The sequence below is a fragment of the Archocentrus centrarchus genome, chromosome 11 (genome assembly GCF_007364275.1).
Source record: "Archocentrus centrarchus isolate MPI-CPG fArcCen1 chromosome 11, fArcCen1, whole genome shotgun sequence".
Lineage (NCBI taxonomy): Eukaryota > Metazoa > Chordata > Actinopteri > Cichliformes > Cichlidae > Archocentrus > Archocentrus centrarchus.
The window spans coordinates 6971304-6999173 of record NC_044356.1 but is presented as its reverse complement, the minus strand read 5'-3'; the positions used below and the strand labels follow the sequence as shown (position 1 = coordinate 6999173).

The window sequence follows — 27870 nt, the reverse complement described above, 5'->3', positions numbered from 1 at the left end:
ACTGTCATTTGTAATGCGCAGACACAGCTACGTGCTAATCACTAAGTAACAGACTAATACAATAGTAGAACTGAGGCATGAACTGCTTGAACAGGTTGTTAGTAAATGCAAAACAAGCTCTTATTATTTGTTCTAAAAGAGACAAACATCGTGAACACAGAAGTCCAGCCTGAACTTAAAGCCTTAATCAAATTTAGGCTCATCCACCATCCAGCTGCCCTGAAGTGGGAGACTGGCTACAGAGGGCAGAACAGGTGTGTTTGACCGGGGTGTACAGCTGCCTGTTGCTGCTGTAAAGTCTGGCTTTTTAACATGGAAGTTTATGGGAATTGACTCACTTTTGGAGTTGGCCTCAAGTGGTCATTAAAGGAACTGCAGGCTTTACCCCCTCCCTGCTGAGATTCATTTTGTCGTTTTAAAGGATGCTGGCTTGTATTCCCCCACCCGCCATGCAGTAAATACTTCATAATCATTATTTCTTTTGTTTTTTAAGTCTGCATATTTTTACAAGCTGCATATAAATTATGTTCCCCCGGAAAGAAGGCGCCTTTTGTCAGCTTAACATCTTAATATCTCTTTTGAAACGACTCCTAAAAGGTTTGACGTGGCTCTAATAAAGATTTCAGTAACTACGGGTTACTGAAATCTGAACAAGCACAAGATGAAACGGTGGAAACAAATGAAGAGGCAGACGCAGAGGGACAGACAGGGGCAGATAGAGCCAGGTGGCTTAAGGTCTGCAGCTCATACATTTGTGTTTCAATTGATGTGATAATTCTGGTTGTGAACATCCGCCTCCGGGATGAAACTGTAAAAGATGGGGAGGGCATTCATGTCCATGGAAAACAAAAAAACATGAAAGCAAAAGCAGGGAAAGATTGATCTCCCATCGGCACTGAAAGCAGTAATGTTTGGTTTATTATTTGCAGAGTTTTTCATTGTTTTTTTACCTATTTTGTGCCTCGTGGTCCCACCTCTCTGCTCTCTGTGATATCAGGAAAACAATGCTCCTAAAAACACAGTAAAATCAGTGAGAAACAACAGGAGGGGGAAAAGGACAGAAATCACAATGCATTCCTCTCCCCTCGCGTTTCTTTGTCTCTCTCTGGGAATGATTTAGCACAGAAACATTCCACAAATATGCCGAACATCATTAATCCTGTGGATGTTTAAAAATCTCCTGCTGCAAAAACTGCTGGTGGGACGGCACAAAGAGGGCAGGGAGCTTCAGGCCACATTTGCATGAGATTTGTATCTGTTTGAGTTCTCTGGTTTCAAATGGGATTTGTAAACCTGTTAGCTCCCTCCATGCCCGTGTCAGAGATTTGCTCAGGCTGTGGATGAAAACAAAACCTCGCTGACACCGTTTTCTCTCTGAGGTTTAGTGGGGAAACAGATTTCTTCCCCTTCCTCCTTTCCCCTCTTTTCTTGTTCCATTAGAGAGGAGAAAAAGGAGCAGGCGAGGACGGACGAGGGTTGAAAGACAGGAAGAGAGGGAGAGACGAGGGCTGAGGCAGGAAGAGGGTGAAAGCGAGTGCAGGCGGTGCCGTCAGGACCGCTTCAGCGCGTGTTCGTTTTCTCCTTTCAGTTTCTTGTTTATCGCTTTCTTCGCACAGCAGGTTCGTGTCACCTTCTCTCGAGTCTCAGTTTTTCTAACATGACTCCAGAGACCGCTCTTAAAGGAGATGTTTTTGATACGACCCCCAGCACTCACCAATCACACGGGTTACAGAGATGTGGGTGTCAGTTATGAAGCGAAGATGAAAGGAGAGGACGCAGTTCAGAGCACAACTTTAAAGCCTCGATAACAAGTTGGAAAAGCCGAGCGACATCCTGCTGATCCCAGATCGCTTTAGTTCTGTGTGTTATTAATGTCCTTTTTCTTGTTTGTGTATTTTTGTAGCAGTTAAGTTTCCATTAGTAATCCTCTGTTTATACGGCTAACATGTTGCTCATCTGTCCTCAGTCTGAAATGTATTGTCCTTGAGTGATGTTCACGCCATCAGTACAGCTCTACATTTAGAACTTCTGCACGTGTGTTCATGTACGCAGACGCACAGCTTTTGTGAGGCGAAACTTCAGCTTCGGGCCCAGTGAGAACATTTCTGCGTCTGTTAGGATCCTGAGTTTATGTGACCCCAGCGCTCTTCTTTCTGCATGCATGTCGTTAAACATCAGTGCCACGGTCACGTGTTTATGACCTGTTTGTTACATTCTAATTAAGATTATAGTTCATCTAAACTGAGATCACGATTACTCATCGACTTCAGAAACAGTGAAACCCATCGATGTCTTCATGGTGTGTGTTTGTGGTGTGGTGTTTGGGGCAGGTGTGATACCCAGGCCACAGACTGTTTTTCACTGTTTTTGCAGCCTCTCATCAAGAGGTGCTGAGAAGCAGGCAGTTATTAATAACTTTCCATCATCTTAGCTGAAGCTGAACTCCTGTATACGGTGGGTGAGTTTAGGCTTTTTTGGGGGGGGTGCAGTGGATTAATATGACACGACAAAATGAGCACAGGACCATTTTTTTCTTCTATTTTCATGATGGAAGTCATTAAAATTATAATTGAAAGTAAAATCTGATTAATCTGCTAATCACTGAGTGGCAGTATCTGCCCGTGGGCTCATGATGGATGCTTCCTTCAGGCCCTGAATTCATGTTTTCCTGATCAGACTCCCGCTGTGAGCAGCAGGGAAGAACACGAAGACAAAATAATTTAAACGATTATCTCAAATGAGAGGTTTCTTTAAGTGGGCGTGGCTCCTTTGGGAAAAATGATGTCAGCTGCTTTTTGGATCAAATGAACCGTTCCCACACTGTGGAATCAGATCTTTGGGTGCTAAATTCCTGATAGATCAATTATAAACTCTGTTTATTTTCCTTTGAATATTTAATGTTAGACTTTTGAATGAATGTCGACCTCTCAGGCACAAATCGCAGATGTAACATTTAAATTTGCTACATTTCACCAGCTTTTTAAACCGCTGGCTGCTGACAGAGCCTCATTTAGCCTCCTGCAGCAGTACCTCTCATCCTTTCAGGTCTGCTTTCATCTCAGTGTTTTATATCGCCTGTCCACGCTGAACTGCGGCTGAAGTGAGAAAGCCAGCGTGGGTTTACGGTCCAGATGGAGAGTTTGAGTAGGAAGGAGGGAAGGATGGGAGACGAGAGGAGGCGGTGGCTGTGGCAGGGAGAATGAGAGGAAGCGGAGAGGAGGTAGAAAGATGAGCGATGACATGACATGAGGAGAAAGGTTGAGTATGGCAGTAAAGCCAAGTTAGCTCAGCAGGAGAGTGCATTTTTATTTTTTTGGCTGCGCGCTGGCTGAGGTAAGGAAGAATGAGAAGTATGTGGGACATTTTCCAGAGCAGTGGTTTAGTGGATTCAGCCACTCAGAGCCGGCGAGAGAGAGAGAGCAGAGAGGGCGGCTGAAGTTAGAGGCAGGAAGAAAGCGAGAGGACAGAAATGTAAGGACACACAACCTGTAACATATTTCTATACATCTGAGCGTGTGTAGGTGATGAATGGGCGGACCTGTTTTTTCCCCTTTCTGCTCCCCTCTATCTCAAACACACTCACACACACTCACACACACCAGGATAAGGCGTAGGGTGGAGTGGGTCACGGCTGCAGTCATTGTTGTTCTGGCCGACAGACTTCCTGTTCCAAGCAGCTATGACGCCCATCACCACAACACAGCTGTGTGCAAACTGGACAGGAACACACACACAAGCACACACTCCTGAACCGCTCATTCATATTTAACCATGCACACAGACTGAGACCTGTAGGACACTTAGTCATTTTGTATACATACACATAGTTACACACTGATTAGCACTTCTGCACACACACAAATCCCATAAACACACAGATATGGAAGTACCTGCACGCACGCACACACACACGCACACACACACGTCTTGGCGTGGACAGCCTGTAGTTTGATGCCATATTTGAACCAGATGAGCAGAAAGCTGTGAAGCCTTTGATGATGACCCGCTGCGAAGACTCAGAAGCTCTCGGTCTGTAAACGTCTCCGACACGTCGTAAATCTGAGCGTGAGCAGCTGAAAGCCGCAGACTTCAACAAATCACGTTCTGAATAGTAATGAAGGATTTGCAAAATGAGGCATTCTTCTTCTTTGGATTTATTTTTCATAATAAATTTAAAAGCCTGCAGAAATTTCACTTCATTCCACATTTTATCACACAAATCCCGACGTATCCTCAAATATCCCAATCCTGCTAATCTTTCAGATTCTTTTTTAAAAACTCGCAGAAATGTGTGGAGAGTTTTCTGACCGCTGAGCTGAAGTCATTCCACCTGTTAACTGTCAGCTGACCCATTTATCCAACACATGGATTATTATTTTAGTATCTAACACCCCTGACTGTTAAAACGTCCCATCTGTGGTGGCATTTCCCTGGAACTCAAACCTTTATTTTCCCATTTTCCCTCTCACTCACTTTAGGTCAGCCCCCCCTCAGTGTTTCACACCAGCTATTTTCCCACAGGCTTTGGATTTACCACCATCTTCTGCATATGTGTGTCCTGGATGTCCACATCTGGTTATTTTGTTTGTGTCTGTCTCTGTGTCTCTTTGTGTGGCCGTTGGGGTTTGGCTGCAGCAGCGTCACAAACCACCGGACCTCATTCTCCCTCATTGGGCTGATTTCTAAATGTCAGGACCCCCCCCCCCCCCCCCCCCCCCCCCCCCCCTCCTCCTCCTCGCCGTGGACTCTGATTTGATGGGATTTCATCCCAAAGACAGCCAAATGGGAAGATTTCCTCTGTGGTGGTTTGAAGTGTTCCCACTGGTCAGGGAGTTGGTGGAATACCGTGAAATTTTCGACCTTGTTTTGTGGATTTGGCAAATTGTTGGCTGTAACAGGATGGTTTACTGGAATTTAGCAGATTGTATTTTTTTTTCCCTGACAGTTTATTGCATGAGCTCTTGGTTTGAGGCTGTTTTTCTGCAGTGAAAACTCCAGATTCTGAAATCATGCAGGGTTATCATTGGGGTGGGTTTGCTGGGCCTTTGACAGAAATATAGGATCATAATTATTTTCACTATGGATTTATATGGAAAAATGCCTGTCACAGTTACTGTGGGGCAGTTAATGATATTAAATTGTCCAAACAGCATTTCAAAAATCTAATAGTCATTTTTTCCAAGTTACAGACAAATCATTTGTAGATTAATACAGTTCAGTTTGCTACTTGTTCCTTAACTGGTTGAGAGGGTTAGCACTGATCCTAACCCTTGACCCTTAGCAGTTCCCCTGTGAGCCGAACGTGAGTCACCCCTGCCGACTGTGTTTGCTGGCACAGTTGCTCTCACAGAGGGAGGGACCGACTTACTGTTGCTCCGTTGTTTTCGGCCTGGGAAGTCAAGTCTGGTTGTCTTTAGTGTCGGATGGCTGCTTCTATTGTCATCACAAGATGGCTCCAGCCCTCCGCTGTGACGTGCATGTGTGATTAATGTGGCCAGACAGGCAAAGTTGTGTGTGTATGTTTTATAAACGTGTGTTAGTGTAGGTCTGCTTGTGTGTGGATTTTGGGGGTGAGGGGTGTGGGTGTGTGGGTGTGTGTCGACTCAGCCTTTTCCAGCCATCCTGTTACTCGTCTAAACCTCTAATCCCCGTAATCCCCCCTCTCCCCTCCTTTTTTCTCTCTCCTCCCTCCATCCTCGTTTTTCCAGTTCCCTTCCTGTCTCCCACTCCTCTCTTATCCAGTATATCCAGTCGCTTCTATATGTAGGCACATAAAGTGGGGCAGTGCACTTCCAATTGTTGTCATGCAGATTGAATATGTGGTGTATTTTTGGCTGCAGACTGCTGCTGATGAACTGTGTTTAAACAGATTAAACTCTTCCTCCTACTTTCTTTTATTCATCGATGGAGTCACAAACGCCTCTCTTTCTGCTCCTCCTCTTTCCAGGCTGTGGAGAGAGAGCAGGTAGACAGCATTCAACCAAAGCTGCAGCACGTCAACGCAGTGGGTCAGGGTCTCATTCAGAGCGCCGCCAAACACACCGACACCCAGGCGCTGGAGCACGACCTGGAGAGCACCAATCTCCAATGGAACTCACTCAACAAGCGGGTACGACACTGGGAAAGATCCAGTGATGGTCTCAACCATCGGGAGCAGTCAGGAAAGAAAGGATAATGGGTTAAAATCAGCAGCCAGTGGGGGCTGTGCTGGTCTCTACTCCACAAACATTATTCTCTATGTTGGGTTTACATGCTGCTTGTGATGGTGATGGTGATGCTCCAGAAGGCACCAACACCGAACATGAGGTCCAGATCAGTTAGAGGGTGGTCAGCTCGTGGTTTAGGCTACAAACATGTTGAGACTTTCCTTTGGAGCCAGCCTGAAGTGGAGCTGTAGTTATTGGCTCTTCAGATGTTGCCGTTTGACTCTGTGAAACACGCATCACTGGATCACAATTGTCTCTCCCGTCCTCAGGTGGCAGAGCGGATCGCTCAGCTGCAGGAGGCCCTGCTGCATTGTGGGAAGTTCCAGGATGCTCTGGAGCCTCTGCTCAGTTGGCTGAGCGACACGGAGGAGCTGGTAGCAAATCAGAAGCCTCCGTCGGCAGAATACCGCGTGGTCAAGGCCCAGATCCAAGAGCAAAAGGTACGAGAAGGATGAGAGAGCACTTTGATGTTGAATTATTCTCATAGAAAACAGTGTCAGTATGAAGCAGCATCAGGGACTTGTTTTGGGTGAAACGTGCTGCCAGCTGTTCTCTGCAAATTAAAATTGATTTCATTGATTTCATTTTCACTGTTTCCTTTTAAGCATCAACATGATAGTATCATTGATAGCGTTATTGTTCATATTCTGATGTCCTCAGTGTCCTTCATCCTCAGACAACCTCAGAGAGTTATTTGAATGATGAGCACAAATACACACACAGTCAGTGATCCATCTGACCAGACCAGCTGACCGTCTGCCAGACTGACATAAAAACACACACACACAATAAATTTGTATTGTTTTCAGAGACACACACAGAAGCACGCACTCCCCTTTCCTTGTTTATCCCACATACATTTCCTGTGTTTGTGCACACATGCTCCACGGTCTCAGCCAGCGATCAATCACATGTTTACCTCCGTGACGGAGAGTCGTGTCAGCGTTTGGCTCAGAACGAGAGTAAACTGTAGAGAGGAGCGTCAGGAGGGGCTCAAAGCAGGCTGAGAGGCCGCTGTCTGAACAGGAAGTGACATCAGAGCGCAAACAGCCTTTTTAATGTTTGATAGTTTAGATGTCATTGAGCTTTTAGAGGATGGTCATTCAACAAAAGGAATGACTGGTGATTTTTTTTTTAAAGGAGACCTCCTCTTTAATGCCCCAAACACATCAGCACAGCTTTGCCTCAGTTTAGATGTCTTGTGAGTCTTGTCAGTGTTATTTAATGTTATGACTTCAGACTCCACTGAGCACTGCTGCTGGAGTCTCTAATTTTGTCCATACTACAAACCTGTCTCAGCTGAGTGTGTGCTCCCGTCCTTCAGCTCCTCCAGAGATTGTTAGACGACCGCAGGCCGACGGTGGAAATGATCCAGGCTGAAGGGGAGAGGATCGCAGCCACGGCAGACACTCAGGACCGAGAGAAGATCCAGACCCAGCTGCAGAGCCTAGCAGAGCGATGGGCTGACCTGCTGGACAAGGCCAGCGGCAGGTAAGACCTCTGCAGCTTTGCAGCACAGGCAGCCTGAGAGTCCTGCGTTGGTCACAGAGACACACACTCACATGTAGTCTTCTGAAAAGCCAGACCTGCCTGGATTAGCCCTACGATCAAGTCAGATACTGATTTGTTGAATGGCAGCTGAGTTCACCATGAAGACAAAGTAGGTTAAAAAAGTCTCCGTTTCACTTCACTAAAATAAGGCAGGCTGTAAGCAGCCAACAACATGATCCCACATTATGAGATGTTCCAAATATCTGTAACACTGTAACAGTCTGCATAACAACATGTAGGTGTGTGTCCGCTCTGCTATCAGTACCAGACCGGGTACTGTGAGCTCTGATGCTCGTTTCTGCTTATTTCAATCCTTACCAGCATCAGGAGCACTGAGCTGAACTTTGACCTCCCGGCGGGAATGAAGTAGAGAAGGAAAAGCAGAACTTGAGTTGGCAACACTCAAGTGTCAAATTTTATCCTTTAAAAAAGGCAGCAGAGATGATTTACTGAAAGCAGCAAGTTAGGATCTGTGTGCGTGTATCGTATGAGGCTTGGGAACACGATCGTTGGTCTACCTCAGCGTCACGTTATCTCTGGGTGGCTTCATCAGACGCCTTTCTGCCCCTGAGGAAATGTTTGAATCATTACTTTTGGTTTCTGTGGTCTACAAGTAATATCAGAGCTGCTTGTGTTCACCGGGGAAACGACACACACAAATACACGGCGCACAAAGTGCAGCCGAGAAGGTTGATACCTCAGATGCATCCGCTCATACTGTATAATGTCACTGCACATTCATGCCTGGCTGGAAGCTATGAGGGATGATATAAGAATCTCTGACATGTCTCTGGAGTTTATTACACCACCGATCTAGAACACACACACACACACACACGCTGTGCAGATTTCTGTACAAACACATGATAAGCCTTTCTTGGCAATGCCTCTCACTTATCTGCGCACAAAAGTCGTGTTTTCTTCCCACTTTGCAAATCCTCCCTCTGTCTGAGCCGTGCCGCAGTAATCCGTTTTATCTGTTCGTGAAATACTTTCAAGCTGAATTATTTATGAGAAGCATTTAATAAACAAAAGATATAACCACTCTATGACACGCGTTCAAGTCTGGATCTGTCAATGACTCCAAAGACAAACTGTGAAAGCAATAAAAAGCCAATAAAGACACACACACCCCCTCCTCATGGATCTTTCTCACCCCCCCTTCTTGTCCCTCAGACAAAGGCAGTTGGAGGAGCTGCAGGTTTTGGCTCTTCAGTTCCACGAAGCCCTCGATCCACTCGGGGAATGGCTGAGCACCACGGAGAGACGCCTCAGCTCCGCTGAGCCTATGGGAACGCAGACGGCCAAGATCACCCAGCAGATCGTCAAGCACAAGGTACCGCTCGGCCCCGGAGAGCTGTCTGTGAGACATCGACGGTCACCTTCATTCATCCTCATTTTATCAATGAAGATGCTGCAGGATGAAAAATGGGATCCAGAACCACAAAACACAGATTTACAACCAAAACATGACTTTTTTTTTTTTCTTCATCCATTGATGTTTGTCAGTTATGATTTTATCATCTGCATGCTCATATTTTAAGTTTTTATCCATGTTCTTTGTGTTTTTCTGTTCTTTCTTCACATCAAACACACTCTCTCTCACACACACACACACACACACACACTTCCCAGGCGCTCCAAGAGGACGTGTCCTCCCGAGAAGCCGAGGTTGACCACCTCGAGTCACTGAGCCAGTTGCTGAGCCCGCTCAGTTGCGCGGCTGATCGTGATTGGTTAGGCGAACGTGTCGGGTCGGTGAGGTCCGGTCACTCGGAGCTTGCCGATTGGTGCTCCAGGCGGGCGGGCCTGCTGGAGCAGGCGCTGGCCAATGCTCAGCTGTTTGGGGAGGACGAGGTGGAGGTGCTGAACTGGCTGGCGGAGGTGGCTCAGAGGCTGGCTCAGGTGTCTGTACAGAGCTATCACCCCCAGCTGCTGGCTGAGCAGCACAAACACACTCTGGTACGACTTTACGGACACACAGAGTGTCACTCGAAGTGCTTCATCTCCTTAAAACAGTAACTTAGTAACTCTGTCTTTGAGAGAGCTGCACAAATATAAGATCCCCCTTAATAAATGCTAACATAACTGTTTGTGTCATGGGCATGAACTAACACTGTAGGTCGCACATTTGCCAAATAAATTACAGCAATATGAAAAATGATGGCTCCTTAAAGTGGACCTGTTATGCTCCTTATGTTTATTATTGGACTGTTCATCCACTGTGTAAGACACCATATTAGCTCCCCTCCCTGCACTGGTGACCGCTCCTCCTTTCTTCTCATTGGCTGCTCCTCACAAACAGAAGGTTTTTAGAGCAGGTGGGAGGGGTGGATGGTTCACAGATGAGCCAAGAGAGAAAAACGATGTGACGCCAGGTGTTTGGAGGGAATACGCTGACCTCATTATTCCAAACTTTGGTCATGTTTGATATATGAAAGGTCGTAGGGTAAAGCGTACCAGGTCCCCTTTAAGGACTGAGAAGTCTGCACAACATCTGAACCCATTCAAATATTAACAGAGTGAATGAATGCAGTAAAACTTGGATGCTGTTTGGTTTTGTGCGTTTTGGCAGTACAGAGTAAAACCGTTTTTGTGGATGCGCGCTCCTTTTGTTTCCTCAGGCTCTGAATGAAGAGATCCTGAGCAGGAAGAAGACCGTGGACCAGGCCATCAAGAACGGACAGGCTCTCCTCAAACAGACCACAGGTCACCTCTCACTTCTTTTTTTTAATCATTTTCAGCTTGTTTTAAGTGTGGGTCTGATGTTGTGTGTGCTTTAATTCTGCCGAAGGATAAATGGACTCTGAAGTCAGTGTTTTTGTACAGATACAGAAAGAGCAGAAAAGATCCAAACCACACATTTGTGATCAGTAGAGAACCGAACTGTAGCATCTGGATTTTGTTTATCTTTGTATATCTTGATATTAGCCATGCTGACTGCTTCCCTTTTAGTGAGTTGATTGTTGGTCTACCCATGACTGCACTTTGTGTTTTTAGACAAATGTTGTAGCCATGAAAGGAATGCAGAGCTGTCAAACTGAGGATCCTTTTAGATAAATCAGACCAAACTCCGTATATTATGTTCCCCGGTGTCACACTAAACATCCATCAGAGATAATGTATTCAACTGAAATGAAGGACATCTTCATACACTCCTAATTAAACGGTCCATGTGTCGTCCTACAGGCGAGGAGGTTCTCCTGATCCAGGAGAAGCTCGACGGCATCAAGTCTCGCTACGCCGAGATGACGGCCGGCAGCAGCAAAGCCCTCCGGACTCTGGAGCAGGCGCTGCAGCTGGCCACGCGATTCGCCAGCGCCCATGACGACCTCAACCAGTGGCTGGACGGCGTGGAGACGGAGCTTAACACCGTGGAGCCCGACGCCACGCCCGCCTACCAGGAGAGACAAAAGGTGGGCGGAGCCTGATGCAGCTATGACTCAGATTGAAGCCGCAGCATTCCTCTATTTGAATGTTGTTTCATGCACAAACACGAAGACCACAAAACAGACTGCAGGCAGCTTAACTGCATTTCTTATGTTATAATATTTAGACATGATGATATGATGTTTATCTTCCAGTGTTTCACACAACAGTCACAGGTTCCTCGCCTCTTTCTTTCTGTGCCCATGAGCAAAATGAGCAGAAGCCTCTGCACGCATTGCTGTGTGCACACCAGTTTTCAGTGTTATACTTTCTCTTTTAAAACCAGCCAAGATGCATTTAGTTTTTTCTTCACTGCCTTCAGTAAATGATCGACTGGGGTGTTATTTAGTAACCGGCGTGCCTGGTCATCCACGTTTTACAGTTTTAAAGATCATTTTAACATTTTCAGAATAAAGAAACGGTACAAAATGTCTGCAAAGCTAATTTAATGACAGTTCCTATCTATAATGACATTTTCAGCCTTTCCAATTTCAGCCCACCCACAGCGGAGTTACCATAGAAACATTGATTTGTGGGAGCTCAGTAACAGTTTGTAAAAGCTATTGAAAGGATTATTGACATTTAATTTGTTCCTGCCTTCCACTTTTTTCACTCTTCAGTGACATTTTCATCGTTTCCATTTGACCTCGAGCAGGAAAAATAATCAGATGATACATTTAATTTCAGCTTTACATTTATGCATGTGGTCATTTTATAGTGTTTTTGTTCTCTGGACCTAAAACTGTCTGCGTTGCAGGAGCTGAAGAAGGTGTCTGCAGAGAAGCGTCTGGTGCTGGACACGGTGAACGAGGTGGGCAGCGCTCTGCTGGATCTTGTGCCTTGGCGAGCCCGGGAGGGCCTGGACCGCCTCGTCGCAGACGCCAACCAGCGCTACCGACAGGCTGATGAAACCATCACTCAGCGGGTGCAGCTGGTGCAAGCCGCCATCCAGAGGTCGCAGCAGGTACTGCACGCAGTTTTACGAATTTAAATGCTCATCTTTGTACCGTGGACGGTTTGCTGATCGCTGAAGTCTTCCTTTCAGTATGAAGAGGCCGTGGATGCAGAGCTGGCCTGGGTTGGGGAGACGGAGCGCAAACTGGCTTCTCTGGGGCCCCTGAGCCTGGAGCCTGACGTGACCGTGGCCCAGCTGCAGGTGCAGAGGGCGTTCAACATCGACATCATCAGACACAAAGACACAATCGATCAGCTCCTCGGCACCAGAGATGACATCCTAGAAGCATGCAGTGACGCTCAGAAGGATGCGCTCATGGTAGGTCGCTCAGAGAGACGGTTTTTGATGAACTGAGTGAAGAGAAAGTGACAGAAACAATTAACTGAGAAAGGAGCTTCAATTAGTGCAGCAACAATAATGTCGTCATCCTCTTCCTCAGCTCAAGACGGATTCTCTGAGTTCTCGTTACGATGCGGTGAGTCAGAGCCACAGCGAGCGGTTCTCGGCTCTAGAGCAAGCCCAGGTTCTTGTGGCTCGGTTCTGGGAGACCTACGAGGAACTGGAGCCATGGCTGGGTGAGACTGAAACCCTCATCGCGCAGCTTCCACCACCGGCTATTGACACAGATGCTCTCCGCCTGCAGCAGGACCAGATGAGGGTAAGAGACGACCTGGACTATCATAACCAGGTCCTGCTTCTCTAACTAAAGTGATGCTCACTTTCCGTGATTTTCACGTCCTCTCCAGCTGCTCAGGGAGTCTATCGCAGAGCACAAGCCACACATCGACAAGCTGCTGAAGATCGGACCTCAGCTGGCCGAGCTCAGCCTGCAGGAGGGTGCGACTGTGACGCAGCGCTACACAGATGCCGAAAGACGGTACCAGGCCATCAAGGAGGAGGTCAAAGGTCGTGCCACAGCACTCGATGAGGCAGTGTCCCAGTCTGCACAGGTATGGAGGATAAACTAAATGTCTTACTGTCTCATTTAGGACATTTTTACTTCAGCTGCAGACCTTATTGTCAGTAAACTTCAGTCTCACGTAGTGCACCAAATTTGTGAAGCTCCGCCCATCTGGCCTCCAGCACAATTAGAAAAAGTGCTGTTTATTGTGAAATAGTGTCTGCAGCTCAAGACTGACGTGATAACAGCATGAGGTGTCTGTGTGTTTGTTTCTAATGGATTTACTTACATGTCCAGTTAAAGCTACGTTTTATTTTAGTTTGACGTTTTCAGGATTTATTTCTTTTGTGTTTTTTTTTTTATTTTTTAATTGGGGGAAAAAGTCTTTAGATTATTGCCAAAGCTGCCACATGTTCCATAAAACCTTCATGCAGTAATTTAGCTCAAGCAAAACTTTTCTGCTCCACATCAGACGTTTAACTTTTTCTTTGCGTTTCATTTAACGAGGCGTCTCCGAATCACAGCTGTGTCAGTTTGTACCGTTTGCATGACTCTGATTTAACTCATTGCATTGTTTCTCCACCCTCTTCAAACCACTCCACCCCCTCTCCCTCCACTTGCACCGGTGGCCGCTCCCTCCTCACCCCTCGCTCCACCCTAAAAAAACAAACACCTCCTTGTCTCTCCCTCCCTCATCCTTAACCTCATGTTCACCTCCCATCTTTGCCACCCCCGTCCCTCCCTCCACCTCATCCCTCGTTCATTGTGGATGTGCTGTGTGTTGCCCCTCACCACCATTTTCTCCATGGTCACTGCTCACTGCAATCACCCAGCTGGTAGAGGTAAGACGACTGACAGCATCAAACCGGCACTTGGGGTGCGGATCGGCCACATGATCTCATCGTCTAAAAAATATGAATCAATACTAAAGCAATAAAACACAAATCAGCCACTAATCATTGGATTTTCTCTTTATTACACAAAGTAAACTGAATTTCTGGATGAAAGCTGAAACTGAGTTCATAAATAAAAGATTCAACATTGAAAAGTAATTGATAACTGATTTATTTCAGTCTCTAAATCATCTCGAATCAATCAGACTCAGCTGCAGTTTAATTGGTTTAAACATCATGTGTTTCTCACCCCGAGTGACCAGAACACTGAACCACATCTGTTCTTTGGTTTTATGATTGCAAACTCGAATGAAGCCGGCTCTGGATCGGGCTTCGTTCCAGTCCTAGACGTCCTTCTGTGTCGCGTAGTGTTTTCCTCGTGGTTACATGAATTTGCTCTGTCATAATCAAGCAGTTTAATTTCCCTCAAAGAGGATTATCACCTTAGGAACTGAATCGTGAGTGCGTTCTTCTCTAACACATCTGTTATAGTAGTACTTCCCTTTTGTGTGGTACTTCTGAGTCCTGCATTGTCACAGTTGTATAACCTGGATGTCATGTTGAAAGTGAAGCGAGATTTTATCCTGTTCTAAGTTTTCTCTTGAAATCTGAAATAAAATTCTAATAAAATCCAAAGTTTTGCGGTCTGCCACAGATGGCTGCCCGCCCACACAGTATCTCAGTGTTTCCCACTTTCAAAATGTCACCCAGCTATCAAACTCAAACCCAGCAACTTCAGCACACTCTCTCCTTTCCCTCCTCCTCAAAACGTCCTCTCACACGTCTCCTCCCGCCCTCAGTTTCACGACAAGATGGACCCGCTGCTGGAGACTTTGGAGGGGGCAGTGCAGCGGCTTCGGCAGCCTCCCCCAGTGGCGGCAGAAGTGGAGAAGATCAGGGAGCAGCTGGGAGAGCACCGAGCCCAGGGGCTGGAGCTGGACAAACTTCTGCCGAGCTTCTCCGCCCTCTGCGCCCGCGGAGAGGAGCTCATCGGCCGAGCGGCTCACGACGATCCTGCTGCTCAGGGTGAGCGGCTCAGAGGACGCAGCTGTCTGTCAGCATCACAACGTTTAGACCTAAAACAGGCCGTCGGGTCACAAAGGTCACGCTAACACCACACCATAAAACCAGATTTAAAGTCAGCTGCACCCGCTGACGGAGGCTGAGTGAACTCAATTCATTTTCTGTTAATGATGGTTTAATTGGTTTGATGACACCTTGGAGTTCTATGGAGGACCAAAAGTGCCAAAATCATAACAAGAGATCCCATTAAAATGAACAAAAATATTAAAAACTGTTATATTCATTCAGAAAACATGACGTTTGCTTCTGTTTCATTTGCCTTGGCAGTGCTGAATAACAGTAGCATAGCATATATATTCTCTGGCAGTCGTTTCCCATAACACACTTTGAATGGCAGCCTCTCATTGCACACTGAAACAAATGTAAAAGTAAAATATAGAAATTGATACTTTTGATTCTGTTGGGAGAATAATGTAAAAAATTCATATATTGAGATAAAAATTAAATGAAATAAAAAGGTTGGAATTTAATAGAATGAATTCAGAAGTAAATAAATATCAATTTGTCATATTTTTATAAACCAGTTAATGCCTTAATTGATTTCTAATTTATAATATTTTTTAAGATTTTTATGGCAAATTGATCTCAGTCAGTTATTTCTTTATTTAGTTTTATTTTGGCAGGTTCGGTCTTCCATATCACCGGCTAGTAAACAGGTTATAAAATAAACCGTGCCGCCAGCTCTTGTTGTAGACATTGAGCGTGAAATGAAACATTTTACTGGAAATGGAAAATACTGGCTGTAGCTGGACAGAGGACAGAGTGAAGGGCATCAGAAGTTAGTGGGTCTGAACAGAGAGGCTTTTGTAATCCGGGTGAAAACCATTACGATCTTATTTTGGGCTCTGGTCCAACAAGTTCACTGGCTGAACGATCAGAGGCCCGAAGTGTGTGTCTGTCTCACAGGCACCGAGTCAGTTCGCAGACCTCATCAAATCTTACAAACAAAGAGAATCATGGGTGGAGTTCTGTGTGAGGCAGAACACACACGTCTTTGTTGTGTTGCCCTTTGTGCACGGCGATGCCCTGCAGCCCTCCTGAACATGAAAGGCCTCACTGTGCACTGATGGTAGGACTGGACAGACCAAACGTACCAGTACAGTATGTGAGATGGTTCAGTCCAAGCTAACATTATTCCCCTAATACATATGAAACGGCGTGGCCTGCTGTAAGCATGCGCAGCGACGTTCCTGCATCAGCCCGTTTAAAGCCTCACTCCTCTTTCCCTTCTTTCCCGCAGCTGTTCGTTCCCGCCTCCTGCGCCTGCGCTCTCTGTGGGATGAGATCCGGCAGCGCGCCGAAGAGAGGGAGGGGAAGCTCAACGATGTCTTGGACCTGGCTGGGAAATTCTGGGCCGATGTGGCGGCGCTACTGAGCACGCTCCGAGACTCCCAGGATATCGTGAAAGACCTGGAGGATCCTGGAGTGGACCCATCGCTCATTAAACAGCAGATTGAGGCTGCTGAGGTATGAGGAACCCTCTGGAGGCAGAAGAAAGCTCCAGGAAGACTAAATGTTTTTTCCATATTTGTTTTATTCTAAATGACTCCATGTGGTGTCCCTCTGTTCACATACTAGGCCATCAAGGCAGAGACGGACGGCCTGAGGGAGGAGCTGGAGTTTGTCAGGACCCTTGGGGCTGACCTCATCTTCGCCTGTGGAGAAACTGAGAAACCTGAAGTCAAGAAGACCATAGATGAGGTTAGAAATCAAAACCATGTTATTGTGAGAAAGTGATCACTTTCTTCTGAAAGGTTTTACCACATGCTGACTCTTCATATCTCCCTCTCAGATGAACGCTGCCTGGGAGGGCCTGAACCGAACATGGAGGGAGAGGATGGAGAGACTGGAGGAAGCCATGACCGCCTCGGTTCAGTATCAGGATGCGCTGCAGGTTTGGGCTCTTAAAGACTCTGTAGATTGATCATATCATTTTGTGCTGGAGTGAAATACAGAAGCTACGAGGAGACGAGGACATTCTTATGTTGGAGTAATTTCTGTGTAATCTTTCCAGTCCATGTTTGACTACCTGGACAATGCAGTGATCAAGCTGTGTGAAATGTCAACTGTGGGAACTGACCTGGCAACTGTCAAACAGCAGATTGAGGAGCTCAAGGTTAGAATGACAGCTGTATATAAGTTAGAAATCTCACAAATACTTTTTAAAGATACCAGAACATCAGTGTAACAAGGCCTAATAACAAGCTGTTCTCCATCTCACTGCACACCCCTCTCTTCCCCTTGTCCTTCCGTTGACCCCGAGCAGCAGTACAAGGTAGAGGTCTACCAGCAGCAGATAGACATGGAGAAGCTGAGCCACCAGGGGGAGCTGCTGTTAAAGAAAGTGTCAGACCACACTGACAGAGACATGATCCAGGAGCCGCTGACCGAACTCCGACATCTCTGGGACAACCTGGGGGATAAAATCACCCAACGACAGGTGCTCAGAGTTGTTGCTCATCTCGAGCTCTTCTCTTTCTCTCTGGGGAGCTGGTGATGTTGGCCTTTTTGTTGGCATATTTGACTGCAGCTCTTCATTACAGTTCAAATATCTGAGATCCTGAACGTCTGTTTCTCTAATAACAGCACAAACTGGAGGCTGCCCTGCTGGCTCTGGGTCAGTTCCAGCATGCCCTGTCTGAGCTGCAGGCCTGGCTGACCCACACACACACCACTCTGGACACACAGCGACCTGTCAGCTCTGACCCCAAGGCCATCGAAATCGAGCTGGCTAAACACCACGTACGTCCCCGTTTTGCACCATGTTGTTCATGCATGTTTTTTCCTTTCCAACATTCAAATATGTTTCCATATAATCATTCCCTTTCTCCTCCTTTCCCCCCCAGGTTTTACGTAATGACGTGCTGTCCCATCGTGCCACAGTGGAGACGGTGAACAGCGCTGCCGCTGAGCTGCTGGAGTCCTCTCCTGGTGATGAGGCGGGCCACCTGAGGGATCAGCTGGATCAGCTCAACCAGAGCTGGGAGAGTCTGCTGCTCAAGACCCAGGAGCGGCAGAAGCTGCTGGAGGCCGCTCTGCAGCAGGTACTGCGAGGAAGCAGAGCCGAGATCGCCGCTTGGTTTTCTTAGTTAACTTGAATAAAACGGGTATTTGAATGGCTGTGAAGTGTTTCTAGTGATGATTTATCATTAATCTTATTATAATAGGTCTCATTATTATCAAAGAGTATTCACATAAAGAGTGGTAGCAGATAAAGTTGGATTAATAGCAGCTGTAGTGGTAATTATTCTTTAACTTCATGCCTGCTCCTCGCTCACCTGCGTCTTCATAGGCTGAAGGTTTCCATGGAGAGCTGGAGGAGTTCGTCCAGTGGCTGAGGAGGACCGAGAGCCAGCTGTCTGCCGCCAAGCCAACGGGCGGCCTCCCCGAAACCGCCAGAGAGCAGCTTCAGCAGCACATGGTAAGAGTCACTTTACACCTTCATCTGGGACAGGAACACAGGTCACAGCCCACAGTGGGAGAATCGGTGTTATAAGTTAATCAAAAATAACTCTGAGAAACTATATTTATTTTCAGTTGATTAAAATTTTGTACTCCCAACACAAACTAAAAATAAACTAAATGAATTAGAATATAGAGGAAAGCCTGTGGGGCAGATCTGTACCGTCACTGAGTACATCATGCTGTCAGATCTGAGGGTTGGACCACAGCATCCATATTTATATAACAGACACTAAAGCAGCAAACAGAGTGGAAACTAACTGAACTGGTTAGAATGTATCAGTGTTGCCATATTATAGCATTTAAGTCTCTGGACTGTTTTAACGCCCCACATGTTGGAGTATTTTTATTCCTTCTGTGGACAAAATAATTTACTGCTACAAATATTCATGTGTAAGTGAGCGGTTTAGGGTTCATGTTACATTATGAAGTGTTTATGTGTCTTTCTGGCTGTTACAGTGACCGAGGAATGCTTTCCTATCACAGATAAATCTTCATATTCAGTGTTAGGACATCGTTCTGTAACAGTGCTGTAGTGCTTCGACTTAAATGCGTGCAGCTGCAGAGTATCGACTTACACACTCTCACACAGAGACGCTCGGCATATGGAGGCTCTAAAAGTTTAATAGCATCTGTTGTTCTAACCGGGTCTGTTAGTCAGGATGAAGCTCCCCTTCAGCCACATCGCCTCTTCTGTTTGTGTCCCTGCAGGAGCTCCAAGCCCAGGTGACGCAGCGGGCAGAACAGTACAATCGCCTGCTGGATCAGGGAGAGTCCATGCTGCTGGCTCGTGGAGGAGAAGACGCAGGACCCGGTACCACCCAGACCCAGCAGAACCTGGCCATGCTGCAGAACAAGTGGGCCAGCCTCAATACCAAGATGGACGACCGCAGGGTAAATCCTTACGGATAAACTTCTCTTTGCTTTGCTCGTGTATTTTTGTTCTTTTTGTCAACTTGGAACTCTTCGAATCTTCCAGGCAAAGCTGGAGGAGGCCGTTTCTTTGGCGACAGGTTTTCAGACTTCTCTGCAGGACACCATCAACTGGCTGACCCAGGCTGAACAGACCCTGAACATGGCCCAGCCCCCCAGCCTCATACTGGACACCGTCCTCTTCCAGATTGATGAGCACAAGGTAGAGACACTAAACGTACTCCAGTGAGACCGACCATATTTATTGTGTTGTCTTAAAAACATGTTTTACTTGTCAGATCGTGTTTATGGGAATAACCAAAAACGTGCTGATGTTGCCTTTAACGCTTTCCCCCGTCTGTGTCTGTCGAGGTCTTTGTGAATGAAGTGAACACCCACAGAGAGCAGGTCCTGGCTCTGGAGAAGGCCGGCTCTCAGCTTCGCTTTGCCAGCCTGAAGCAGGACGTGGTTCTCATCAAGAACCTGCTGCTCAGCGTCCAGGCCCGCTGGGACAAGCTGGTCCAGAGGTCTCTGGACCGAGGCCGACATCTGGACGAGGCCCGCAAAAGAGCCAAACAGGTACCCGCCTTAGACTGAAACTGATAAAAGTTCACTTCTATCTGCAGGAAGAAAAGTGCTTTAAAACAAGTTTTGATTGAAATGGTTTAGTTCCACGAGGCCTGGAGAAAGCTGACAGACTGGTTAGAGGAAGCCGAGAAAAGACTGGACTCAGAGCTGGAGATCTCCAACGAGCCCGATAAGATCAAAGTACAACTGACAAAACACAAGGTACCGAGAAATGCATCATCAGATGTTCAGTTTACTGTATTGCCGTGTTTCCCTCTACAAATCTTCCATTTCTCCACTTCTCCAGGAGTTTCAGAAAGCACTGGGATCAAAACAGCCTGTTTACGACACCACGGTGAGGTCAGGGAGGGCCATGAGGGACAAAGCTCAGCTGCCTGCAGACACTCAGAAACTGGAGAACCTTTTGGGAGAAGTTCGGGACAAATGGGACACCGTCTGCGGGAAGAGTGTAGAGAGGTAAGGAGAGGATGAAGACTGAAACTGGTCTGTTCGGTGTCGCCGGGCAGGTTTGAAATAGCTGTCACGTGTTCTTCTTCACCCAGACAACACAAGCTGGAGGAGGCTCTTCTGTTCTCCGGTCAGTTTGCTGAAGCTCTTCAGGCTTTGGTGGACTGGCTGTACCGAGTGGAGCCTCAGCTAGCAGAAGACCAGCCCGTCCATGGGGACTTGGATTTGGTGTCTAACCTCATGGACTCTCACAAGGTGTGTACACGGTGATAAGTGGAGCTGTACTGCTGTGAGAAACATGTTAATAACTGCCTGTTTCACTCTTAACCGCTTACAGACGTTCCAGAAAGACCTGGGGAAGAGAACCAGCAGCGTTCAGGCGCTGAAGCGTTCAGCTCGGGAGCTGATGGAGACCGGCCGTGATGACACAGCGTGGGTCAAAGTTCAGCTTCAGGAGCTCAGCAACCGCTGGGACACAGTCTGCGCCCTCTCAGTCACCAAGCAGACGCGCCTCCAGCAGGCACTCAAACAGGTGAGACGGGAGGCTGCAACTTTTCTCCAGGTTTTTCTGGTAATCAGTCAGTACGCAGATCCATACAAAGATCTCTCTGCTTCTGACAGGCGGAGGAGTTTCGTACAGCGGTGCAGCTGCTCCTGGAGTGGCTCTCAGAGGCGGAGCAGACGCTCCGTTTCCGCGGCGTCCTCCCCGAAGAGGCAGAGACTCTGCAGGCGCTGCTGCACACGCACCGAGACTTCATGGGCACCGTGGAGGAGAAGAGGACCGACGTGAACAAAGCTGCCGGCATGGGAGAGGCCATCCTCACCGTGTGTCACCCCGACTCCATCACCACCATCAAACACTGGATCACCATCATCAGGGCACGCTTTGAGGAGGTGAAGAAGACATTGCATAAATCAAAGAAACCCAGTGAAAATAAATGAATTTCTGCCTGAAATTTTGCTTTGCTTTTGAGATTTCTCAGAAATTAAAAACTGTCATCACTCCACAGGTGCTCACCTGGGCTAAACAGCACGAGCAGCGTTTGGAAACAGCTCTGAACGAGGTGCTCAACAACGCCAACCTGCTGGAGGAGCTCCTGTCATGGCTGCAGTGGGCTGAGACCACACTGGTCCAGAGAGACACAGAGCCGCTGCCTCAGGACATCCCGCAGCTCAAAACACTCATCACAGAGCATCAGGTGGGTCCTGGTCGGCTTCAGCGACTCATCGGCTGTTTTTCTTTCACTAAACTCATAGAAGCTGTATTTTAATGCATTACCACTCCAAGGCTGACTGTGTTTGGACACACGTTTGATTTGCTATCTGTTGCTGTTTGCTGCACGCAGATATTTATGGAGGAGATGACGAGGAAGCAGCCAGATGTTGACAAAGTCACAAAAACCTACAAAAGAAAACCAGCAGAGCCTCCCAGCAGCCTGGCGGAGAGGAGAGGAGCTCGTAAGTCACCTGTGTTTACTTTTCAGTGAACAAATATTATCATCTCACATCTCCAGTGCATGTGTGAGAGACGTACAGATGCTGCTTTGTTTAACCTCGCATGCTCTCTGCAGGAAAACACCAGCAACAGCAGCAGCAGCAGGCAGCCATGCAGGTTTCTGGGGGAAACCCTCGACTCAACCAGCTCTGCGCCCGGTGGCAGCAGGTGTGGCTGCTGGCTCTCGACCGCCAGCGCAAACTCAACGACGCTCTGGACAGGCTGGAGGAGGTAACCTTCACGTTCACGTCTATCCACTCTCTTACCAAACGCGTTTCACAGTTTTAATTAATGACAGCATTCTCCATTTTCAGCTCAAGGAGTTTGCCAACTTTGACTTCGACGTGTGGAGGAAGAAGTACATGCGCTGGATGAACCACAAGAAGTCCCGCGTCATGGATTTCTTCAGACGCATCGACAAAGACCAGGATGGAAAGATCACGCGGCAGGAGTTCATCGACGGCATCCTGGCCTCAAGTACAGCGCTGCAGTGTTGTTGTTTTTGTCGTTGACTTGTTTTCATATTTCAGAGACATGAAGTGTGTCCAATGTCCTCCTGTGCAGAATTTCCAACTAGTAAGCTGGAGATGACGGCTGTGGCAGACATCTTTGACCGGGATGGAGACGGTTACATCGACTACTACGAGTTTGTTGCTGCTCTGCACCCCAACAAGGATGCCTACAGGCCGACCACCGACGCTGATAAGATAGAGGATGAGGTAAGAAGGGTCTGAGGATGATGCATTGCTATAAATTACAGTCAAACGTGTCAGTCCTGGACGACTAGTCTTGTCTGTTGTTGTGCAGGTGACTCGGCAGGTAGCCCAGTGTAAATGTGCCAAAAGGTTCCAGGTGGAGCAGATCGGAGAGAACAAATACCGGGTAAGTTCAGCTCGGTCTCTGATCCACGTTAGCACCGTTAGCATTTATAGAAAAGGTAATAGTTCTGTGATATGTACTGTTATAGATACATTAAAGATAAATTCAGTGTTAAAGATTATTATTTTATGTGAACTGTGTGAAGCTGTTAATCAGAAGCGTAACTTCTGATTAGAGTTTATTGTTCATAACCGGCCGTGTCTGCACTGCATTAACTTCTCAACATAACTTCACAGCATTTCTCGCACGTGTGTCCATCTCACATCATGATGATCATGGTGTTTTTAAGCTCTCACTGTCATAATGTGTTGTAACATTTATATAACATGTGTATAACATCTGCAGGGTCACTGTCTTTTTGTCACAAAGCATTAATATGATCCTGTAAATGTGACGGCACAGATACACTCGCAGCAGGCTGCTCGATGGGAGTGAGGAGCTGATGGTTTTAAAGACGGCGGTTCTTAAAGTCGCTGCAGGAAAAATATGGAGTAAAACTGAATTAGTAGGAAAATGAGAGTTTGTGATAACAGTGTGCTGATGTTTATTTCACTGAAATAATAAAGTGTAATTGTTGGGATTCATAAAACTGTGGGGCGTATTTCTCTTTATGAATACCATAAATAACAGCAAAGACCATCTCAGTGTGAGGCGTCATCCTGGGAGCTCATTGGTTATGTTGTGATGATGAACTGTATCTGGGGCCTTTCAGTGTAGCTCAGGTATCAGGACCACAGGTATCATGTTTCACACTTGTTTTGTTACACACAGGAAACCTTTTACAAAGATTAATGTTCATGGGTCACCAGTAACCAGGTTAGGGTCACATCTGCCTCTTTGTATGGAAGTTTTACTTATTTGGCACACAAAGGGAAATCTCATTAAACTATAAGGCAAACCTACCTGTAAGAACCTGATTTAAACTGTAATTTCTTCTAGTTTCTGAAACTAGTTTGGAACGTGTCAGAAATGAAACCCTAACCGAACTGAAGTCTTCTTCCAGCTTTGTTATGAAGTTTTCTTTTGGATATGCCATATTGGTAAAAGGAGCAGATGTGAACCTGACTGCACCCATCCTCAGGGTCACCAGAAAGGTGACCAGGTTAAGGAAAATCAGCCTTCTCATATTTGGTAGACTTTGATAACCACCCACAGATTTATCCCAAGAGCCAAAACTCTTCATGTTTTAGGATGAATTGTTTCATTAGGTGGTGTAAGGGACAGCAGTGAGAAGGCTCTGGTCGGATGGTTTCCTCCCACAGTCCGAACACATGCTTGCTGGTTATTGGTGGGTTTAAACTGGCTGTGTGGCCGACAGGTGTTCCCCGTTTAGGTCCCTCAGGTGTGTTCAGGTCTTCGTTTCTTTCAAAGCTGTGGGAGTCGGAGGGATTTTAATGCCTTCGAGCAGCCTGTGTGTATCTGTGCAGCATTATACAGTAGACACTTTCTCAGCAGCATTTTCTGGATCGGCCATCACTACCACCGCTGCAGTTTGTGTGTCCACTCCATCATTATCCATCATTGGGTGATGACATCCAGTGTCAGGCTGCAGACACTGGGGATGCTAATAGTCACCTCTTTCCTCCTGTGTGTGTCTGGCTTCTCTTTTCTCTGTCTTTACCTCCGTCTCACCTTCATCATCACTGACCATCACAGCCACACGTTCGTGTCCACGGCCTCTTCCTGCTTCCACCGTTTTATCGTGATCCTAACAGTTTGAGTTTCTCAGATACGCTGTACCTAAATAAATGGCATCCTTTCATAATTACAGACCCAAGTTGTGAGTAAGTGTTGTTTCATTCTCGCTCTGTTTCTTTTCTCCCTGTCTTCCTCTGCTCCGTGTCTTCCGGATTTATTGTAGTTCTTCCTCGGAAACCAGGTAAAGTGACGACCGCTGCCGTGAGTGGACGTGTGAAATCTGCTTCCCCGTTCTCCACTGAAGGAGTGCACTGCTTCCTGCTTCCATGAATTTAAAGAAAATACCGTTACAGTTTCACGAATCTGAATTTGATCACGTTTTCAAGGAAGAAGCACTCCTTCGTGGCTTTGCAATGTGTAAGCGGGTTTTGCCGTCCGCTTGTGTTTCTGCTGTGATTTGTTTGGTGTTGAGAGTGACAAATTGCACAATGCGAAGCTGGCGACAGTGACATGGCTGAAGGGGTAATTAGTGGTTAGGTGATATATAGTGTGCTTGGGACTGAAGCTGGGAAACGGATCAAGCTGCTTGGAGAGACATCCAGAAAATTCCTTCCCTGCTGGTGTCGCTCCGAGGTCTGCTTCGCTGGGCGGTTTGAAAAACAATAACAGGAAACTTCAAAGGCTGAATATAAATACATGACTGATTCGTAGATGTGAGAGGCTGGGTGAACCGGGCTGTAACTTCTGTCAGTGCATGGTTTCTCTGTCAGTGCATGGAAAGATCATCTGCTCAGATCTGGGACATGGGCTGCTTGGGGTGATGGTTGGAAGCCTTTAGAAACCAAACAGTTGTTTTTACCCATTGATCACTTTGTTTTATTCCCTCTTCTCTTTCCACTCTTTACACTTTTCTTTCCTCTTCGCTCTTCGGCCCCCCCCCCCCTCCATTTTATCCCCCCCCCCCTCCCCAGTTCGGAGACTCTCAGCAGCTTCGTCTGGTGAGGATCTTGCGCAGCACTGTGATGGTGAGAGTCGGAGGAGGGTGGATGGCTCTAGACGAGTTTCTGGTCAAGAACGATCCATGCAGAGGTGAGCAAAGTGGACACACAAGCAAACACAAAGATCCCTGCTCTGTCTAATGAGACACACGCACAGCCTGACCAATACTGGATTTTTTTAGGCATATCAGGACAACATCCATTAGACACAAATGCATTTTTGATGAGAATCCCTGATAGTGGAAAAAAGTAAAATTAAATAACTGTGTGCTCTAATTAACACAACATGAATCCCTGTCAGAGACTCAAGATCACCTCATTTCATATTGAAATGAGTTTCACTTCAATATGAAGTTCAGTTCAATTTCATTTGTATAGCACCAAATCACAACAGTCACCTCAAGGTGCTTTGTATTGTGAGTAAAGACCCTACAATAATACAGAGAAAACCCAACAGTCAAAACGACCCCCCATGAGCAGCACTTGGTGACAGTGGGAAGGAAAAACTCCTTTTTAACAGGAAGAAACCTCCAGCAGAACCAGGCTCAGGGAGGGGGGGGGGGGGGGGTCATCTGTTGGGACACAGATGTGTTCATGTGAAATTAAATCAGATCTGCTTATTGTCAGCGGATTGTTTTACAGTGAGCTCAGCTTTTAAAGCACTCGACTGAATAGCTGTTTATTATGTGCAGCCACCATTTTCAATACTTTAGTTTGTTAATAATTAATTATCAGTGCTTTTATGTGAGAACTGCATATCATACCTTTAGCTAATTTACTTTTTATTCCCAGTTTTAGCAGGAAACTCATCATTTATTATTAGCAACAATTATTTTTATTCTTTTTAGTATAAATTATGTTAAGATACGTTAGTAATTACCAGCTTTTGTTCATAACATTATTTTGAACTGAACGCATACATTTAACTGATCATTTCCAGCTTCTTATTCCAAATCAGTTTCAGCTCCTCATCATTAACAGGTACCTGCTAACGATGCCTTCAGTTAATGAGTTTATGTTCAGTAAGCATCCTTTCTTTACCTCACAGTTTCAGCTGCATACTCATTTATTAAATCATTTATGATATTAACTGCTACAAAGTATCAGCTGTTTTCACATAAGTGCTCAAACCTTTTCTTGTCAACCAATTATTAAACAATTATGACCCCAGCTGAGAGTCATCGTAAACCATTCATGCTTTTGAGTGTCCTTATGTCTGTTAGGCACACAAACACACAGATGCTCTCGACATATTTACACCACCCAACAGGAGGGGCCGACAGCACGCACACAGACACAACAATAAAGGGGAAAAACACACAAACGGCTGAAGTGTCTCTAGTTTTCTGTCAGCAGGTGAAGCCGTGAAGTCTTTTCTCTCCAGTGACGTCGTGTATTTGTCGTTCTCCTCGGAGTGGTGTTTCTCTCTCTCTCTCTCCATCTCCTCTCCCCAAATCTCTCACCTCGCTCCGAGCCCATCCTGTCGATCCCGAAGGAGTTCACCATCGTCATCATCACCTTACCTCGTCACGTTTTATTTCTGTATATACACGGCCTGTCCTCTCCTCGGCCTCTCTTTCTGGAATAAACAGTAGTACTGCATGGTGCATGATCCTCAGTTCTCTCCCTCTTTCTTCCCCCTTTTCTTGTTTTTTTTTTCCCCTCTCTCCCCTTTTTTCTCTTTTCTCAGTGCAACATCCAGGACTAAAGATTCTCCGCTCCGATTCGAGTAGCTCCATCTCATCTCGTATAGGTTGGACTTCTCCTCTCTCTCTCACGCTTTTCCCTGACTGCCTGTTTTTCCTCCGTCTGGTTTGTTTTTGGTCATTTTTGTTTTCCCCTGGACTTCCACGTTTCTCTTCTTCTTCATTCTTTTTTTTTCTCTCATATTATCTTTATCATCTCCTCTTTCTCCTCCTCCTCGACTTGGTGGTTTGGCCTTGTTACTGTGCCTTGCTGACTGTGATCACCAGACTAACATGATGTCTCCCCCCCCCTGAATGTTGCTGCTGCTCCAGCCCTGAAATCCTGATCTGTTCCCTTTTTAAACACCTTTCAGGGGTCCGACACTCGTCCAGACCCCGACAGTTGAGCTGTGTGTGTGTGTGTGTGTGTGTGTGTGTGTGTGTGTGTGTGTGTGTGTGTGTGTGTGTGTGTGTGTGTGTTGGTTTCTAACAGACGGGTTGAGCAGTCTTAAGATTGTGTGTCTGTGCGTGTGAGACTTTCTTCATTCCACTTCGAGCATGCAGTTATTTCACGTTGTCTCTTGTGTCTCTCAGTGACAGTCACTCCTGGCTATTTCTGCTGCCGAGGTATCTACACTTCCTCTCTGTCTCTCACTCCATCTCTCCATCACTCGCCATCCATCCGTCTCCATCTGTAATCACAGCTGTCCTCTGTGTGTGTCTGTATACATGTGTATGTGTAGTCTTT

The 27870-nt window shown here is 46.5% G+C and overlaps 1 protein-coding gene across 1 annotated transcript in view; it reads left to right on the top strand.

Moving 5' to 3' along the window:
• macf1a (microtubule actin crosslinking factor 1a) overlaps positions 1 to 27870 on the top strand; it is a 218825-nt gene that overhangs the window by 184764 nt on the left and 6191 nt on the right. The window contains 36 exon segments of the mRNA XM_030740649.1: positions 5948 to 6109; positions 6476 to 6646; positions 7531 to 7697; positions 8934 to 9093; positions 9393 to 9719; positions 10382 to 10466; positions 10947 to 11173; positions 11944 to 12150; positions 12232 to 12459; positions 12581 to 12799; positions 12888 to 13091; positions 13876 to 13884; positions 14736 to 14961; positions 16259 to 16485; positions 16597 to 16719; positions 16811 to 16912; positions 17033 to 17134; positions 17285 to 17458; positions 17605 to 17760; positions 17865 to 18062; positions 18311 to 18439; positions 19192 to 19374; positions 19460 to 19615; positions 19765 to 19971; positions 20062 to 20181; positions 20267 to 20436; positions 20523 to 20682; positions 20765 to 20959; positions 21049 to 21321; positions 21438 to 21626; positions 21774 to 21885; positions 21999 to 22153; positions 22237 to 22399; positions 22487 to 22641; positions 22730 to 22804; positions 25411 to 25528. Of these exon segments, the coding sequence (XP_030596509.1) occupies positions 5948 to 6109; positions 6476 to 6646; positions 7531 to 7697; positions 8934 to 9093; positions 9393 to 9719; positions 10382 to 10466; positions 10947 to 11173; positions 11944 to 12150; positions 12232 to 12459; positions 12581 to 12799; positions 12888 to 13091; positions 13876 to 13884; positions 14736 to 14961; positions 16259 to 16485; positions 16597 to 16719; positions 16811 to 16912; positions 17033 to 17134; positions 17285 to 17458; positions 17605 to 17760; positions 17865 to 18062; positions 18311 to 18439; positions 19192 to 19374; positions 19460 to 19615; positions 19765 to 19971; positions 20062 to 20181; positions 20267 to 20436; positions 20523 to 20682; positions 20765 to 20959; positions 21049 to 21321; positions 21438 to 21626; positions 21774 to 21885; positions 21999 to 22153; positions 22237 to 22399; positions 22487 to 22641; positions 22730 to 22804; positions 25411 to 25528 (6034 nt within the window).